General features: G+C 42.8%; 1 protein-coding gene across 1 annotated transcript in view; it reads right to left on the bottom strand.

Annotated features, from left to right (window-relative positions):
- SLC25A21 (solute carrier family 25 member 21) overlaps window positions 1–11,594 on the bottom strand; it is a 490,894-nt gene extending 479,300 nt beyond the window's left edge. The window contains exon 1 of the mRNA XM_012806452.2: window positions 11,315–11,594. Within this exon, the coding sequence (XP_012661906.1) occupies window positions 11,315–11,384 (70 nt within the window). The 5' untranslated portion in view covers window positions 11,385–11,594. The remainder of the gene's footprint in view (window positions 1–11,314) is intronic.
- Between the last annotated feature and the right edge of the window lie 8,217 nt (window positions 11,595–19,811).

Raw genomic sequence — 19,811 nt, 5'->3', positions numbered from 1 at the left:
ACCTGTGGTCCCAGCTACTTGGGAGGCTGAGGCAAAAGAATGGCTTAAGCCCAAGAGTTTGAGGTTCTTGTAAGCTGTAACGCTATGGCACTCTACCTGGGGCTACATAGTGAGACTCTGTCTTGAAAAAAAAAAAAAAAATTATACATCCAATAGCTGGGCATGGTGGCTCATTCATGCCTATAATCCTAGTGGATACAGGACAAGTGGTGCCCCTGGCAGCTCAGCTGAGCTGGGCTGGAGGACCCACTGCCTCCACCTTGGTGGTAGTAGTGCGGCAGCAGCCAGCAGAGGAGCTAGAGAGCGGGAGCATAGGCAAGGGGAGGGGGAGCCTCCCACCCCCACCTGAGGCTCCAGTAGCCAAAGGGACCGGACAACTGCTGGGGAGACACCAGAGCCTTGGTGTCTCCTTCCCTTTGCACTTATGACTGAATATGGAACCCCCTTTCCTATGCATAGGTCAATTGCATGTAAGTTTCCAAGGCCTTGATTCTGTGAATGGACTGTGTCCATTCATTAACCTTGCAGAAGAGACTGTGTCCATTCATTAATGCATTCATTCACCTTGCTCCAGCAGAAGGGACTGTGTCCATTCATTAGTACATTCATTCATCTTGCCCCAGCAGAAGGGACTGTGTCCATTCATTTCCTGGCCTCATATAAAAGGAACCCATGCACCTACATATACCCCTCGACAGGAGAGAGACAGAGAGAGAAAACAGAGCTTTTCTCTCCCATCTTGGGTTTTCTCTCCCTACTGGGAACTTTAGTGTTTTTGCATTCTTTTCTGTAAATAAATTCTGTCTTACATGACAGAAGGATCTGTGGTCTGCGGATTTATTCTTCAAGTCACTGAGACCAAGAACCTAAAACTCCGGTATCAGATTTGGTGAGCCAGCCAGGAGAGAAGACGAAATTCAGGTATCACTAGCACTCTGGGAGGCTGAAGTGGGTGTATTGCCTGAGCTCACAGGTTCAAGACCAGCCTGAGTCAGAGAAAGACCTCATCTCTAAAAATAGCTGGGTGTTGTAGTGGATGCCTGTAGTCTCAGCTACTTGGAAGGCTGAGGCAAGAGAATCACTTGAGCCCAAGAGTTAGAGGTTGCTATGAGCTATCACCATGGCACTCCACCAAAGGGTGACAAAGTGAAATTCTGTCTCAAAATAAAAATTATACATCCAATAAAGGGCTAATCTTCAAAGAACTCAAGCAAATCAGCAAAAATCCCACAAATGACCCCATTAAAAGGTAGGCGAAAGACAGGAACAAACATTTTTCGTAAGACAGACAAAGGCCTAAGAAATGCATGAAAAAATGTTCAACATTACTAATCATCAGGGAAATGAAAATTAAAACCACAATGAGATATCATCTTACCCCTGTTATGATGGCTTTTATTTTATTTTTTTTTAGAGACAGAGTCTCACTTTATCTCCCTCCGTAGAAGGCCATGGAGTCACAGCACACAGCAACCTCCAACTCCTGGGCTTAGGCAATTCTCTTGCCTCAGCCTCCTGAATAGCTCAGACTACAGGAGCCCACCACAAAGCCCAGCTATTTTGTTGTTGTTGTTGTTGTTGTTGTTGCAGTTTGGCCAGGGCTGGGTTCAAACCTGCCACCCTCAGTATATGGGGATAGCGCCCTACCCACTGAGCCATAGGCACCACTCTAGGATCGCTTTTATTAACAGGCCCATAATCGATAGATGCTGACATGGATGCAGAGAGAAAGGAGCACTTACACACTGTTGGTGAGACCACAGATTAGTACAACTTCTATGGAAACAGTACGGAGATTCCTTAAAGAACTAAAAGTAAACCTACCATTTAATCCAGCAATCCCACTAGTAGGTATCTACCCAAAAAAAAAGAAGTTATGTTATCAGAAAGGCACTTTCACTCGAATGATTGTTTCAGCACAATTCACAATTGCAAAGATGTGGAATCACCCCCAAGTACCCATCAATTCATGAGTAGATTAACAAAATGTGGTGTAGGTATGCCCTAGAGTACTACTCAGCCATTAAAAAAGATGCATTAATGTCTTTTGAGACAATTTGGTTGGAACTGGAAACAATTCTCTTGAATGAAAATGACAGAATTCTTCTATCTCAAGAATGGAAAAACAAATACCACATGTGCTCTTTATCAAATTGGAACTAACTGGTGGGCACACATGTGCAAAAAGGGAAGTAAAAAGTGATTGGAAATCAAGCAGGGGGCAGGGGAAAGGAAAGGAGGGCCAAAAACAGGTATGAACAGGTATGACAAACATTCTTCAGGTGATGGACACACTTATGGCCATGACTCAAGCATTATAAAAGGAATCCATGTAACCAAACTATTTGTATTCCCTTAGTGTTTTGAAATAAAAAACAGATTTTTAAAACTGAACTCAAAATAGGGATAAGCACAACGATACAACAAAGAGAAAATTGTATCAGAAGATCTAATGTTAGTTTCTAAATACATATATCTCTGACACATCTTTGAAAATCAGTAAGTCCACTTAACTCTCAATCCCATGTTACGTCCACTCTATACCTTAGAAATGTGAATCTGTAGAGCAAAAAGAAGTCAGGGATATGACCTGAAAATAGGTAATACTGAAGCCACAGAGTAAGTAGGCTTATTTAGAGAGATAACAGAAAGTGTGAAGCAGAGAACTTAGAACTCCATCCCAAGGAAAAGAGAAGAGCAGCCAGCAAAGCAGACAGTAAAAGAGTAATCAGAAAAAAAGGAGGGGGTGAAAATCAACCATGGAGAACACTTTAAAGAAAAAATATGGTCAGACATGTGAAATTCCCCAAAGAAATGAAAAACAGCACTTTATACAGCTTCATCAGAAAGACAGATGTGCCAATTAGAGTAGGCTGAAGACTAAGTGAGGAGTTTTTCAGAAAGGTTAACTGTGAAAGGAAGGAGGAACGAGAGGCCCTAGCTCAAGATATGGGACTTGAATTTAAGAAACACAACATGAGGTGAAAAATAAATTAGAATGTCTGTTCTGGGTTGAATTGTGTCCCTGAAAAAAATGTGTATGTTCAAGTTCTAAACCCAGTCCCTGTGTTTATTTGTAAACAGCATCTTTGCAGATGTTATCAAATTAAGATGAGGTCATACTGAATTAGAGCAGGCCCTAATCCAATGACTTATGTCTTATAAGAAGGATAGACATATGGCTTGGTGCCTGTAGCACAGTGGTTATGGCACCAGCCACATACACCAAGGCTGGAAGGTTTGAACCCAGCTCAGGCCAGCTAAACAACGATAACAACTGCAACCAAAAATAGCCGGCGTTGTGGCGGGCGCCTGTAGTCCCATCTACTTGGGACGCTGAGGCAAGAGAATGGCTTAAGCCCAAGAGTTTGAGGTTGTTATGAGCTGTGACACCACAGCACTCCACCAAGGGTGACATAGTGATACAGGATTCCACCATTCAGGGCTAGACAGGGAGCCCCTCATTCTCTAGGCCCAGGTGAGCTCAGAGGTTAGACCCCCATTTCCAGGCACAAGCAGATTGCCTTTTTCAGAACACACCCTCTGAACATGATCATGAACAAAGCAGCCTGTGATGGTTTTTTGGGTGGTTCCACCTTGGGTAGGAGCACACACCCTAACCCTTCTCAGGGACAAAGACTGTAAAGGACATGATAACCTCGCCCTAGTGGAGGAGGAACTACATTCATTCATTTCATTCGTTAATGCACTCATTTCCAACTACCAACTGCCAGCTATGTGTAATGCTCTAGACCTAATACCCCTAGATAAAAGAGCCCATGTGGAGTCTCCTGAGAGAGTTCTTCAGTTCTTTCCCCTTTCAGAAGCTCTGGTGCTTTTTACTTTTTCTGTATTCCTTTCTAACTTCTAATAAAAGTACTATCTTACCACTGATCTGTAGTGGATTCATTCTTCCAATCCCTCAGTCCAAGGAACTACTGAAGAGCAAAATTCCTGTATCAATAGTGAGACAAAAAAAAAAAAAAAAAAGGACACACATAGATAGAGAAAGAATGTCATGTGATGATGGAAGAAGAGATTGGAGTGTTGCCTTCATAGGCCAAGGAATACCAAGGATTGCTGGCAACTGCCTGAAGTTAGTAGAGGGTTAAGGAACATTCTCCCTCACTGCCTCCAGATGGAGCCAGCCCTGCTGAATCTTGACTTCAGCCTTCCAGCCTCGAAAACTATAAAAAAACAAATTCCCATTCTGTAAGCCATCCAGTTTGTGGTACATTGTTCTGGCAACCCTACCAATTAATAGAAGGCCTATAGAAATAAATTTAAAAATTCCTATCTAATAGAATATTTACAACGTGTATAAACCATGGTCATATAAAAGCATGAAATAATTGACAAAAACATTTAGATATCTTAATTACTTAGAAAATAACTGCCAATTTACATATAATAGCAATGTGAGAATGAAGGCAAAAGGAAATGTCTATTAGCGTGGTTTCTTTCATTCATTGCCATTTTAAAGATACCACCCACTTAAAAAATGTCTGCACAGGATTCATGCAACTATTTTTTTTCTTTTTGAGACAGAGTCTCACAATGTCGCCCACAGTAGAGTGCCGTAGCATCACAGCTCATAGCAACCTCCAACTCTTGGGCTTAAGCGATTTTCTTGCTTCAGTCTCCCAAGTAGCTGGGACTACAGGCACCTGCCACAACGCCGGCTATTTTTTGGTTGTAGTTGTCATTGTTCTTTGGCAGGCCCGGGCTGGATTTGAACCCGCCAGCTCCAGTATATGTGGCTGGCGCCTGAGCTGCTGAGCTACAGGCACGGAGCCCATTCATGCAACACTTTACTTGGTGGTGCTGGAATGAGAAAGGAAACATAAATACAAAGATTATCATGAGCCTCTCATTCAGAAGGTGGCAGAGATTTATAACCTGAATGTATTTTATTTTCACATCATTTACTGAGTGACTGGAACAAAAGAAGGTATTGTTGAAAGAAAGTATGATTGTTGGGTGGCGCCTATGGCTCAAAGAAGTAGGGCACCTGCCCCATATACCAGAAGTGGCGGGCTCAAACCCAGCCCCAGCAAAAAACTTCGAAAAAAAATAAAAGAGAAAAGAAAGTATGATTGCAAATGTTGTCTAATGTCTAGAACCTCCAAATATTTTTCTTTCTTCAGAGTAGCAGCCTAAAAATAATATTCTGTGGCTTAGGCTGCTACTATTTACTTATTAATAACTGTCAACAAACATTTCTGAACCCAGACCATGCTATACACAGAAATACCTGGTTCTCAGTGCTTTGGGATGTAAATCAAGGCCAGGAGCAAGGGGGTGGAGGAAGGGCTGGTTTACCAATATGTCCCTAGAACATTGTATAAATGTTGTTTTATGGTTTAGGTCAGTTGAATCAGGTAGCCACATATTAAGAGTACTTACATTTTTAAAACATCTTGCAGGGAAGGAGTATAAAATAAGATATTCTTTGAAACACGGTTATGCTATTCATATTTTACTTGTTCTTAAGTTCCTATTTTTGAGAACTAGATTTTCTTAAAGAGAAAAATCTAAAAGTAGATTAAAAAATCTACTTTTTAATTAAAACACATCCCTCAGGGGTGGTGTCTGTGGCTCAAAGGAGTAGGGTGCTGGCCGCATATACTGGAGGCAGTGGGTTCAAACCAGGCCCCGGCCAAAAACTGCAAAAAAAAAAAAAAACCATCCCTCAAAGGAATTTTATAATTAATTTAGGCAATAGAGTTGCTTCCTCCTATGTGGTTGAAATAAGGGGATATTTTTTTCCTCCCTAATTACTCAGATAATGGGTTCCAGCCTTCCTTTGATGTGCCATAAAGGCTCACCTGTTTCACTACAACCTGCTATTTATTATCAAAACAACTACAGTTTCCCAAAACCTAGATTTCTAAAGGTGCCATTTATCCAAATCACATGTGTGTCCCCTGTGCACCCATTCTAAAAAAGAATTTTCCTTGATCAAAATGTAACCTTGATTACCCCCTGGTGTATGAGCCTTTTTATTACATGTCCACATTAAAATCCAAACTTCTGGGTATACATACTGACTATTAAAGCATTTCTTCTAACTATTATGTTAAAGTGATAAAAGGAAAAAATCTTGTAAAAATGAAGATGCTTAGCATCTAAAAAAAAGTAAATGAAGATGCATAAGATAAAGATGAGGAGTTTAAGAAAATGAAGATTTGAAATTATTTTATACTTTCTTATTAACCTTTTTAGGTTAAATGCCTTGGACTCCCTCCCTATCAGAAGAAGGCACAGTTTGCATATCTGCTTGCAGACAATTACGTTCCCAGAAACCTATTCATTAATCCCAGGTTTCCTTCCCAAAGAGTCTTTCATTTCACTCTCATTTGACTCTTTGACATTACACTGCACAAAGTACTTGAACTATTGTTTTTTGTTTGTTTGTTTGTTTTTTGAGACAGAGTTTCTAGCTGTCATCCTGGCTAGAGTGCTGGGGTGTGATAGCTCACAGCAACCTCCAACTCTTGGGCTCAAGAAATCCTCTTGCCTCAGTTTTTCTATTTTTAGTAAAGACAGGGTCTCACTTTTGCTCAGGCTGGTCACTAACTCATGAGCTCAAGCAATCCACCTGCCTTGGCCTCCCAGAGGGCTAGGATTATAGGTGTGAGCCACCATGCCCTGCCCTTGAACTACGTTTAGTGCAAAATTGGTAAGCTTGTTTCCAAAACACTTTGACTAAAACAATTAATTTCAATGAAAACAATGGACTCCTGAGAGACACACAAAATAAGAACACAGTAATTGATGAAGTTGTGGCAGAGTGCATGCCTACAAGATACCAAGGACTAAGTTGAGGTTGGAGAAGAAGCAGCAACCTAGAAATTTTGGAAAGTAAATCAGTGCCCTGCCAGCACAGTGCTCATGTACATGGTACACAGAAGGGAATTATACTATAGCAAGCATTCTGGTGGGCCTTGAAGACTTGGAGGGCTATAAGATTCTGGGATCTGGGAGGAGGATTCTTGAGTTGCCACTGTAGAAGGGGATTCAGTGTGGACAGAGCCCAGGCTAGGCATGACCTCAGGAGCAAGCCTGACAGGCCTTGGCAAAAGTAGGGCCTTTGAGGGGTCCGAGAGGACATTGTCACAGACCCTAGGAGGTTCTCAGGTTGTGTCAAAAACTCTGTGAGAGTTTGCAAAGAATGGCCATCTAGGTGGTCTCATAGGCTCTTATACTACATAGGAAATAAGAACACCTCAAGGAGAATACATAAAATACATACATTGGGTGGGGCCTATGGCTCAAAAGGGTAGGGCACCGGTCCCATATGCCGGAGGTGGTGGGTTCAAACCCAGCCCTGGCCAAAAAAAATAAAAAAATAAATAATAATAAAAAATAAAATACATACATCTCAGACCCCCTCCCCTTTCCCCCTACGGCCGAAATTGGTCCTTAGGGAGAAAGTGGGGGTGGGGTGGAGGGTGGGGGGTGAGGGGTCTGAGATGGACCCATGCTCTTGAAAGCTAATTTTTTTGTTGTACTATACAGAAATTATTTTGAGTGAGCAAGATACTATTGAGTGGGAAAACTATAAGGACTATATTTGTAGATAAAAGAGTTCTTTTAAGAAGCGTAAACTAATAAGAACTATAGACATAATAATAGCTAAGAGATTTGACTTGAGCCTTCCAGCTTCTGAAACTGCCTGGCACTGGCAATAGCATTCTCCTGGTCCCTCATCAACCCTCATTTCCTGTAAAAATGGCTGCACACTTTATACAATCAGAGCATGTTAATTATCCCCTCTGTGCATCAGTGTCTTCCCCTGTAACTGGGGATTATAATCCTGCTACCTTGAGGAGTTGTGGTGAGGATTAAAAATGTTAATACATGCAAAGCTTAGAACTGGGTCTGGCATTTAGCATTTACTTAATAAATGTTAGCTAGCTTTATTATTTGCATCATTCACATGTTAATGAGAATATCAAAGCTGGATGGAGCTGTAGAGTCCATCTGGGAAACATTTATGCATAAAATCATTTTCAAGCTAGGCCTTGGAAAATGGATAGGGTTTCAATTAGTAGAGAAAATAAGGAGAAAGACTTTCTAGGCACTGGGAATAAAGATAGAAAGGTATAGACACCAACCAAGAACGATGAGCAGACTAATGTAGCAGAAATTGGATGGAATATGCAGGAGAGGGGTGGAAAATAAGCCTGAAAGCTAAATTGAGGACACATAATAAGGAATACAGAATTCATTCTTCTCTCTCTGGTCAGCAATGAACACCAAGACAGATGTCACTTATAACGTTCTGCAATTTGGCTTTGTTCTTCCCACTCTATGGAATATTTTTTCTCAAAGGTCTTCTAATACAAGTGCTTCTAAAACTTTAAAGTACAATGTCTTGGGGCCTCCCTCAAGATTCTGTTATGGTACGTGCTGGGTGAGACCTGAGATCCTACACTTTCAACAAGCTTTCAGGTGCTACCATACTCCTGGCTGCTCATCCAGGGACGAGAATTTAAGTACCAAAGGTCCAATCCAGTGATCTCTTCTCATTCTCATCTTTACCCCCTCTGCACTGCTGGGCCTTGCTGAGCTTCCTAATGCTGTCATCGTTGGCTTCTACAACTCTCTCGTTTAAATCTTATGCTGTTAATTAAAGCTGAGGACACAGATTAGAATCCTGCTCTGTAAAAATCCAGCACATGTTGACTTGTGTTGAACACAGCCTTCATCACATAAGTCAAAGTTGCCATTGGTAACAAGATCTATACACGTGCAATAGCTGTAACTACAATCTCAAGACCAGTCTATAGATGTGTCCAACCAACTGTCAATGCATCAATCTCTTTGGTCTTTTAGATGAAAATATTATAAACCATCTTCTAACAAAAGGCAAGCATATATTGTTATAGAAAACACCTTTTGCCCATTTCATGATCCATTTAGGTTTTTTCCTATGGAAAATATTCTCTCCTGAGGTCCCCAATCCATCTGCCCCACCAATCTACATAGCAATTGGCTACAGTTGATTGGTACAGAGGTGAACCCCTGACAGTATTAGGTTATTTTCAGTCTGGGAAAGGATTTTGGACTAAAACTCAAGAAAAACAAGTCGGTCTCTCCCTCTCTGTAGGGAATAGAAGCCAAGAGCATGTATACTTAGAATCTATCATGGGCTCGGCGCCTATAGCTCAACCGGCTAAGGCGCCAGCCACGTACACCTAAGGTGGCGGGTTCGAATCCCCAACCCGGACCCGCCAAACAACAATGACGGCTGCAACCAAAAAATAGCCGGGCGTTGTGGCGGGCGCCTGTGGTCCCAGCTACTTGGGAGGCGGAGGCAGGAGACTCGCTTGAGCCCAGGAGTTGGAGGTTGCTGTGAGCTGTAATGCCACGACACTCTACCCAGGGGGACAGCTTGAGGCTCTGTCTCAAAAAAAAAAAAAAAAAAGAATCTATCATGGACCCCATTCTGCTATGTGAACCGGAAAAGCAGAAAAAGCAATCAGCTGTGAGGAAGAAGACTGATGTGGATAATGGGAGAATCCAGGGAAATAGCTCCACAGTGTGGCACCGTGATAACCTTGTATATCTCCACGTAGGCCAGGTAGGCAAAGCTTGAACAGTCAGGCCTGAGTCTACAGGATGCCCTATAATTTCTACAAGTGAAAAAGAAAATAAATAGCCTGGTGAGAAGCTGCTAAAAAGCAGTCTCTCCTTCCTATTATTGTGAAATAGTGTCACATGGCCATTTCTCATCCATCTCCCTAGTTTCAGGTGAGCAGAAGACCTTCTACCTTTCCCCCATATAGATTACAGCATAAGTCTATAAAACTGTTTGGCTGTGGTCCAGAGGTGGGTTCCCAAAAGCAAAATGACCCACCACTCATAACACCTATCCTCTAGCCTTCAGTTCAATGTCATCTGTGGTACTTGGGACACTGGGAACTAGGATCATGATGACTTGGTTTTTCTGTCTATGTAAATAATAAACTCTCTTTGAATCTATCTGGGCATGTTTACTTCTTGCCAGGCAAATTTATTAAACTATGGCATGCCATCCTAACAGCTGTAGTAGTAATACTAGTGATCCCATTATTAATATTAACCACCTCCTTGCTGCCTTGGAAATGCCTGACCACTTGAGAAAGAGAAGTGATGGCAGGAGTTCACTTCCTGAGTTGACTTCAGTGCTTCAGCCCTGATTCCAGTTTGTTCTAGGTATGCATCCCAGATCTTGAATTCCATGAGACAGTCTGGTATCTTTCCAATAACCTCCCCCACTTTCTTTTTTATTTTCCCTAATTAAGGCAGAATATATTTTGACCTTTTTTAAATTTTTATTTTATTTATTTATTTTGGCGGGGGTTTTTTTGTTTGTTTGTTTTTGTTTTTTGGCCGTGGCTAGGTTTGACCCCACCACCTCCAGCATACAGGGCTGGTGCCCTACTCCTTTGAGCCACAGGAGCCGCCCTATATTTTGACCTTTATAACCAAAAGGTCTTACTCTTGCTCAGGCTGGTCTCAAACCCATGAACTCAGGCAATCCACCTGCCTCAGCCTCCCAGAGTGTTAGGATTATAGGCGTGAGCCACTGCGCTGGCCTTAGGTATCTTTAAATTACATGTACAGGGCATAGCTAATGGTTAGTAACTTTCTCCAGCCACATTTAACAATAATTCCTAAGATTAGTTATAATAGATTTTTTCTAACTTTTTTCCCACAACATAACTCTCCATAAATTAATGAGCCCATTATATCAAAGGTGTTTACATATACTAACATATGCATTTAATTTTAATGTGCCCATTGAAGGCACAAATATCCCCCAAGTAAGCACAGAATGCAATAAGAAGCTCTGTGGAGTCCTGACGTAAGAGCTTGGAGCAAAGCAGGATCTACATAAAATTGGAACTAGCCAGCCTGGAAGAGAGTTTACAATTGATAGGAAAACTAAGTTAGCAAAACTAACTCAGACGGAACTAGACCATTTTCAAGTAAAACAGCTAGCAAGGCAAAAAGGCCTCCTTAAAATTGCTGGGCTTGCAGCTGCCACCTTGGTTTCTAGGCTAGGAACAGAGGAGACCAGGAACTCGATAGCGGCCCGCGCGGGCTCCTCGGCTGCTTTACCTGGGGCACCCGAGCCCCGCCGCCGGCTCCCGGCCTCCTTTGCTCTCGCGCCCCGCCGGCTGGAGCGCTGCGTTGGGAACGCGGAGTTTTGAGGAAGAGTGCAGAACTTCGGCTGGGAGAACTTGTCTAGGAAACGTTTCGGGACCCGCGGTGGGGAAAACGACTAGCGGCTGGCGGGAAGCGGGGAATGAGGGGGGCTTACCAGCAGAACCCCCGGCCACGATCTGCCGAGAAGCCTCGCGCGCTAAGCCGACTTCGGCCTTGGCTGGCATCTTCGCCGGCGAGAGGACGAGGAATTGGGCCGAGTGAGTTGGCGAGCTCGCTGCCTGAACGCCGGCCTGCACAGCCTCTCCTGATCCAGAGAGCCAGGGCTAGGTTGATCCTCGGACTGGGCGGCTCTGGGCGGCAATCCCACAACTCCTGGAAGGCGGAGGTTCGGGCCGCAGATTTCCTGAGATATGCCTGACCAGTCGGAACCTGTCCGCTCGCGCTCCTTCGGAGGCGCTCTTTGCTAGCAAAAGTCACTGGAGAGAAAACTCTCTAATGGAATTAACTTACAGGTCAGGCTTGGTCTCTTAGATTGGCGCCCAAGAGCTTCCCTATCTGGAGCCTCCTGCAGTTTGTCAAGCTGGTCGCGCTGCCTTTGATAAGGCAAGTGAAGTGACCCGGGCCTGAAGCTCCAAGTGCAAAACTAGGACGATCCTTGTTCTTCTTTGCAAGCCAGAGTGCAATACACTTTGAATGAAGGGATGGTTAATTAATTACCTGTAGTCCTCAAATTGTGGACTATAGCATCTAAGTCAAGTCAAAGCAAACCCAATTTACTATCATCTTAAAATTTAGCTGATTAGAACCAGCACAGTGGCTCACGCCTGTAATTAGCACTCTGGGACGCTGAAGTGGGTGGATTGCTGGTTGAGCTCAGGAGTTGGAGGACAGCCTGAGCAAGAGCAAGACTGTCTCTAAAAAATAGCCAGGCGTTATATGCAGGTGCCTATAGTCCCAGCTACTTAGGAGGCTGAGGCAAGAGGATCACTTGAGCCCAAGAGTTTCAGGTTGCTGTGAGCTGTGATATTACAGCACTATACAGAGAGCAGCAGGGTGATACCCTGTCTCAAAAAAAAGAAAAATTTAGCTAAGTACTAAAAATGGTTTTGATTTAAGGAACTATATCTCATGCCTCATCAACTTGAGTTTTATCTACTGAAATACAAAAGAAAAGAAAAAACCTGGTTACAAATAAGTCTCTTCTACACGTAAGTCAGTAATTCTCAAAGTTTGGGTTTAGTCAAACTTTGAGAATTACTGACTTGGGTGTAGGAGAGACCCAAATCAGCATAAATTGTGGATTTGTTAGAAAGTCAAATTCATGGGTCCCACCCTGATCTGCTGAATAGTAATCTAAATCAGATTACTTGTAATCAGAAACTTATGTTTAACAAGTTCTCTGGTAATTGTTGTGAATATTAAAGGTTGTGAACCACTGACCTAAATAATGAAAAAATAAGGAGCATATATTCTCTCTATAAAACATTAATCAGGCAGTGCCCATAGCTCAGTGGGTAGGGCCCAGCCACATACACCGTGGCTGGTGGGGTGGAACCCTGAGTGGGCCAGCTAAAACAACAATAACAACTGCAACAACAACAACAACAAAAATAGCTGGGCATTGTGGCAGTGGCCTGTAGTCTCAGCTACTCAGGAGGCTGAGGCAAGAGAATCACTTAAACCCAAGAATTTGACGTTGCTCTGAGCTGCGACACCATGGCACTCTACCGAGAGCAACAAAGTGACACTCGGTCTCAAAAAAAAAAAAAAATACAAATTTATACTATATTAAAACACTGAGTTGCAAAATAAAATGCTATATAGAAGAGACAAAAAATTATGAAATTTTAGGAAAACCTGCCACACCCCTAACAGGCAGGAGATGATAAGAGTTAAAGGGAGAATTTTTTTTTTCCCCCAGACAAAGTCTCTCTATGCCCTGGGTGTGTGCCATAGCTCACAGCAACCTCAGACTCTTCAGCTCAAGCAATTCTCTTGCCTCAGCCTCTGGAGTAGCTGGGATTACAGGCACCTGCCACAATGCTCAGCTATTTTTAGAGATAGGTCTTTCTCCGGCTCAGGTTGGTGTTGAACTCCTGAGCTCAAGCAATCCACCCTCCTTGGCCTCCCACAGTGCTAGCATTACAGGCGTAAGCCACGGCACCCAGCCTTAAGCGACTCTCTTGCCCCAGCTTCCCAATTAGCTAGAACTACAGGCCCTCGCCAAAGTGCCAGGCTACTTTTTCTATTTTTTTTTTAAGAGACAGAGTCTCACTTTGTCACCCTCAGTAGAGTGCTGTGGCGTCACAGCTCACAGCAACCTCCAGCTCTTGGGCTTAGGTGATTCTCTTGCTTCAGTCTCCCGAATAGCTGGGACTACAGGCTCCCACCACAACGCCTGGCTATTTTTTTGTTGCAGTTTAGCTGGGGCCAGGTTTGAACCCACGACCCTCATTATATGGGGTGGGCGGCCTACTCACTGTGCCACAAGCACCTCCCTACTTTTTCTATTTTTAATGAAAATGGGTCTTGCTTGTCACAGAAACCCATAATAGTTCAATGCCCCCAAATTAATTTCGTGTATTTGTATATAAGGAGAGAATTTCTTTTTTTTTGAGACAGATCTCTCTTTGTTGCCCCTGGTAGAAAGCTGTGGAATCATAGCTTACAGCAACCTTAGACTCTTGGGCTCAAGAGATGCTCTTGCCTCAGCCTCCATAGTAGCTGGGACTACAGACACCTGCCACTTTACAACCATGAAACCTCAAGCCACCATTGAACCAAATTGTACCTTCCTTCTTTGAGAGCTTACTAAGTATCAGCATTTTCCTAGGTGCTGACAGCATAATTAAAAATCTCCCCTCGTGGCATGTATAATCCAATGAAAGAGATCATACCATCTGGCAATGTTAAGAAAATTTTTGCCTTCCATAGATTATTTAGGAACTGCAATAGTACATTTAGGTCAAGATTTTTTTTTTTTAGGTAGGATCTCCTTTTGCTGTCCAGTTTCCCAGCCTGGCCTCAAGTAATCCTCCCACCTTAGCCTCCCAGAAGCTGGGATTTCAAATCGCATTTTGAAACCACATGTAATCCAACCTGACGCCTCTAGAATAGTTGCAGAGACGGTGCCCAGGCATATGAACATTCTGGAACTTGGGAGTCAGCAAGAGTTAATCCAAAGTCAACAAGTAAACACTGTGCTAAGAGCTCTGATTATGGGATAGATCTCTTATCTGCAGTTAAATTTGCTCAAGGCCAATATTGGAATGCTGGAAGGCTTGGCACTACAGAACAATGGTAATATTTACTAGACCTACTAGATTCCCTAGACTCAATTCATCACAATTTTTTTTTAGTTTTTAGCCGAGGCTGGGTTTGAACCCACCACCTCCGGCATATGGGACCAGCACCCTACCCTTTTGAGCCACAGGCACCGCCCAATTCATCACATTTTTCTTTCTGTTATTTCAATAATGACATATCCTAATAGTAACAGCAAACGTGCTAAAGTATCAAGCATATATATATGTATATATATATTTGGGTTTTTTATTAGAGACAGAGTCTCACTCTATCACCCTTCATAGAGCGCTGTGGCGTCACAGTTCACAGCAACCTCCAATTCCTGAGCTTAGGTGACTCTCTTGCCTCAACCTCCCAAGTAGCTAGAACTACAGACACCTGCCACAATGCCCTGCTATTTTTTTGTTGCAGTTTGGCTGGGGCCGGGTTTGAACATGCCACTCTCACTATATAGAGCTGGCACCCTACTCACTGAGGCACAGGCCCCACCCTCAAGCTTATATTTTTTAAATTATTTATTTAGTGGATCTTTGTTGAGAACAACATAATTAAATTACTGACTTATCTATCAGATTGTAAAGTGGCTAAAAACTAAATCTTCAAGAACTTTAAAAAAAAAAAAAAAGAACTTTAACATACCCCCAAACATAAATATCTGACAATTTCTTCAAGGTCTTTTTGGAATAAAGTTTATGTATTGGGCCATTGGATCAGTTACAGTATACTACCAAAATAATAGTGGCTTCTGGCTGGGTACCTATTGCTCACTGGTTAGGGCTAGGGTGCCAGCCACATACACTGGGGCTGGTGGGTTTGAACTGGCCCCAGCCTGCTAAACAACAATGACCACTACAACAAAAAAGTAGCCAGGTGTGGTGGCGGGTGCCTGTAGTCCCAGATACTTGGGAGGTTGAGGCAAGAGACTTGCTTTAAGCCCAAGAGTTTGAGGTTGCTGTGAGCTGTGACGCCACAGCACTCTACCAAGGGTGATACAGTTTGAGACTCTGTCTCAAAAAAAAAAAAATAAACAAAATAGTAGTGGCTTAAACAAGACAAATTTATTTACCCCTCAGGTAATAACCTAATGTTATGCTACAAATAGAGTTCCCACTAGTAGAAGGAGAAAGGTAAGAAAAATAAGAAAGCCTTGGAAATTATACTAACCTGATTGGCCAGAACTTGACTACAGGAACTATACCTAGGTATTTGGTTTTATTTTTGAGACAGGAACCTCAAGCTGTCCCCCTGGGTAGAGTGCCATGGCATCTCAGCTCACAGCAACCTCCCACTCCTGGGCTTAAGCGAGTCTCCTGCCTCCGCCTCCCAAGTAGCTGGGACCACAGGCACTCGCCACAACGCCCGGCTATTTTTTGGTTGCAGCCATCATTGTTGTTTTGGCGGGCAGGGCTGGATTCGAACCCGCCACCTTAGGTGTACGTGGCTGGCGCCTTAGCCACTTGAGCCACAGGTGTCGAGCCACCTATACCTGGGTATTGAGAAGAGAGGAAAACATATTTTGGCTATTGGACAGTGGGAATGAAATAGTTAATGAGGAAACTTTTTTAAAAAATACTTCATTGTTATAGAATAGGAACAACATCCAGAGGTCATTTATGTGCCAGAATTCTGGTTTGGGGAACATAACTAGGACCATAGGAGCTAAGAAGACCTCTACATCAGGCATCCTCAAACTACGGCTCACGGGCCACATGCGGGCCGCTGAGGACATTTATCCAGCCTGCCAGGTGTTTTTGCCACCACTGCCTGTCCTGCTTAGCAGCTGACTCATCCCAGGGCTCGCAGTCCAGCCCTCCAAAGGTCTGAGGGACAGTGAACTGGCCCCCTGCTTAAAAAGTTTGAGATTTTGGCTCAGCACCTGTGGCTCAAGCAAGGCACCAGCCATATACCCCTAAGGTGGCGGGTTCAAATCCAGCCCGGCCCGCCAAACAACAATGACAGCTGCAACCAAAAAAATAGCCGGGCGTTGTGGTGGGTGCCTGTGGTCCCAGCTACTTGGGAGGCTGAGGCAGGAGACTCACTTGAGCCCAGGAGTGGGAGGTTGCTGTGAGCTGGGATGACATGGCACTCTACCCAGGGGGACAGCTTGAGGCTCTGTCTCAAAATAAATAAATAAATAAATAAGTTTGAGATTTAGTGATATGGGCTAACCTTACTGGAGTTAGGTGATATCTCAAAGTAGTTTTGATTTGCATTTCTCTGATGATTAAGGATGGTGAGCATTTTTTCATATATCCCCAAACCAGAGATGCTGGTGTAGATGTGGAGAAAAGGGAACACTTCTATACTGCTGGTGGGAATGCAAACTAATACATTCCTTTTGTAAAGACGTCTGGAGAACACTTAGAGAACTAAAAATTGACCTGCATTTAATCCTACAATTCCTTTATAGGTATATATCCAGAAGACCAAAAATCACATTATAACAAAGATATATGTATCAGAATGTTTATTGCAGCCCAATTCATAATTGCCAAGTCATGGAAGAAACCAAAGTGCCTATCGATCCATGAATGGATCAATAAATTGTGGTATATGTACACCATGGAATATTACGCAGCCATTAAGAAAGATGGAGACTTTACCTCCTTCATATTTACATGGATGGAGCTGGAAAATGTTCTTCTTAGCCAAGTATCTCAAGAATGGAAGAAAATGTATCCAATGTACACTGCCCTATTATGAAACTAATTTATAGCTTTCATATGAAAGCTATAACCTAATTATAGCCTAAGAATATGGGGAAGGGGTGGATGGGTGGAGGGAGGGTGATTCGAGGGATCACTTCTATGGTTTATCTTACAAGGGTACAAGTGAATCTTTCTAAAAGTAGAATATAAACATCTTAACCCAATAACTAAGAAAATGACATGAAGGCTATGTTAACCAGTTTGATGAAAATATTTCAAATTATATATGAAAACACCACACTGTACCCCGTGATTGCATTAATGTACACAGCTATCATTTAATAAAAAAAAAAATTTGAGGACCCGTACACATGATTAAGATGTAGGAATCCCCAGGCTGTCACTTAGAACTAATTTTAGACTTATGTCTTTAAAAGGCATATATCTAATGTCTTGGTTCATGTCAAATTAGAATATTTACCTAGCTTTTTCTTTTTTCTGTTTTTGAGACACTCTCACTTTGTCACCTTTGGTAGAGTGCTGTGGTGTCATAGTTCACAGCAATCTCAAACTCTTGGGCTCAAGTGATCCTACCTCAGCTTTTCATTTTTTTTAGTAGAGTCGGGGGTCTCACTCTTGCTTGGACTGGTCTCGAACTCATGAACTCAAGCAATCCACCCACCTTGGCCTCCGACATCGCTAGGATTACAGGGATGAGCCACCATGCCTGGCTGGCCCTAATCTTTAGAATGTGAGATTGGGGTGCAGAGAATAGGAGAGGTTCTAGTAAAGTGAAGATCAATTTGCAATCTTCAGGCCATATTCAGCCTACCTAGCCAATTGCAATAATTTCAGCATTAATCAAATGCTTACCATGGCCAGACACTGGGCTAACTAAACATGTTGTAACCCATTATTTCATTCATAATATCCCTGTGACAGAGGTAGTCTCAACTCTATTTTACAAAGGAGAAAGCTGGCACAGAGGTACGTAAGTTACCCAATATTTGGTTGAGGTATTATTTGAACCTAGGAGCCCTCTCTTATTAGGGCATGCTATTATTAGGCCCTCTATTATTAGACTGAATTATTACATTAGCTAGAGTGATCCATTTCTTTTTTTCTTTCTTTTTTTTTTTGAGGCAGAGTCTCACTGTGTCACACTTGGTAGAGTGCTGTAGTGTCATAGCTCACAGCAACCTCAAATGCTTAGGCTTAAGCAATTCTCTTGCCTCAGCCTCCCAAGTAGCTGGGACTACAGGCACCTACCACAATGCTCAGCTATTTTTTTTACTAAAGTTGTCATTGTTCAGCTGGCCTGGGCCAGGTTTGAACCTGCCAGCCTTGGTGCATGTGGCTGGCACCATAACCTCTGTGCTAAGGGCACCAAGTCAGTCTCACTTTCTTGCCCCCAGTAGAATGCCATGGCATCTCACCTTATAGCAACCTCAAACTCATTGGCTTAAGCGATTCTCTTACCTCAGCCTCCCAAGTAGTTGGGACTACAGGCGCCTGCCACAACACCTAGCTACTTATAGAGATGAGGCCTCGCTCTGGCAAAGGCTGGTGTTCAACTCGTGAGCTCAGACAATCCACCTGCTTTGGCCTCCCAGAGTGCTAGGATTACAGGCTGGAGCCACTATGCCTGACCTTAACATATATTTCTAATATTACTTAATCTATTCTAAGCCATTTAGTAGCTTCCTGTTATCTTTAGAATAGAATCCAAAGTCCTAGCCAGGGCCCAAAAGATTCTATGTAATTTGGTTTCTGGTTACTTCTCCAGACTCATTTTCTAACACTCCTTCACCCTGCTTTTGTCACACTGGTTTTCTTGGGATTTTTCTGAACAGCCCAAGCTCGGTCCCATCTTTGCATTTGCTTTTCCCTGAACCAGAAATGTTATTTTCCCTAAACATCTGACTTTTCTTCTTTACTTCTGGCTTCTGCACATATATTACTTTAACAGGCAGGTTTTCTCTGTCTAAAGTAGCATCTCTCAATGATTACTACGAAAAAGACAAGTGATAACAAATATTGGCAAGGCTGTGGAGAAAAAGAACCCTGATATACTATTGGCAAGAACATAGATTCCTACAGACATTATGGAAAATAGTATGGAGGATCCCAAGAAAGTTAAAAACAGAACTGCCGACTCAGTGCCTGTGGCTCAAGCGGCTAAAGGCGTCAGCTACATACACCAGAGCTGGTGGGTTCTAATCCAGCCCAAGCCTGCCAAACAACAATGACAACTACAACCAAAAAGTAGCCAGGCATTGTGGCAGGCGCCTATAGTCCTAGCTACTTGGGAGGCTGGAACAAGAGAATTGCTTCAGCCCAGGAGTTGGAGGTTGCTGTGAGCTATGATGCCACAGCACTCTACCTACAGCTTAATGCTCTGTCTCAAAAACAAAACAAAACAAACAGAACTGCCATATAACCCAACAATCTCTTTTCTGAGTATTATCCCCAAACAGATGAAATCACCATCTTGTAAAAATGTATGACCTTCCATGTTCATTGTAGCATTATTCACAATAGCCAAGATATGAAAATAACCTAAATGTCTATCAGCATTTAGGATGACTGGATAAAGAAGATGTGGTCAACTCGTACAAAACAGAATATTATTCAGCCTTAACAAAAGAGATCCTGCAATTTGCCATAAAAAGGATCAATCTGGAAAGAATTATATGA

This window comes from Otolemur garnettii, unplaced genomic scaffold, assembly GCF_000181295.1.
Source record: "Otolemur garnettii isolate 467f Iridium unplaced genomic scaffold, OtoGar3 scaffold00052, whole genome shotgun sequence".
Taxonomy (NCBI): domain Eukaryota; kingdom Metazoa; phylum Chordata; class Mammalia; order Primates; family Galagidae; genus Otolemur; species Otolemur garnettii.
The sequence above is the reverse complement of the archived record's forward strand: the minus strand, read 5'-3'. Positions and strand labels throughout refer to the sequence as shown.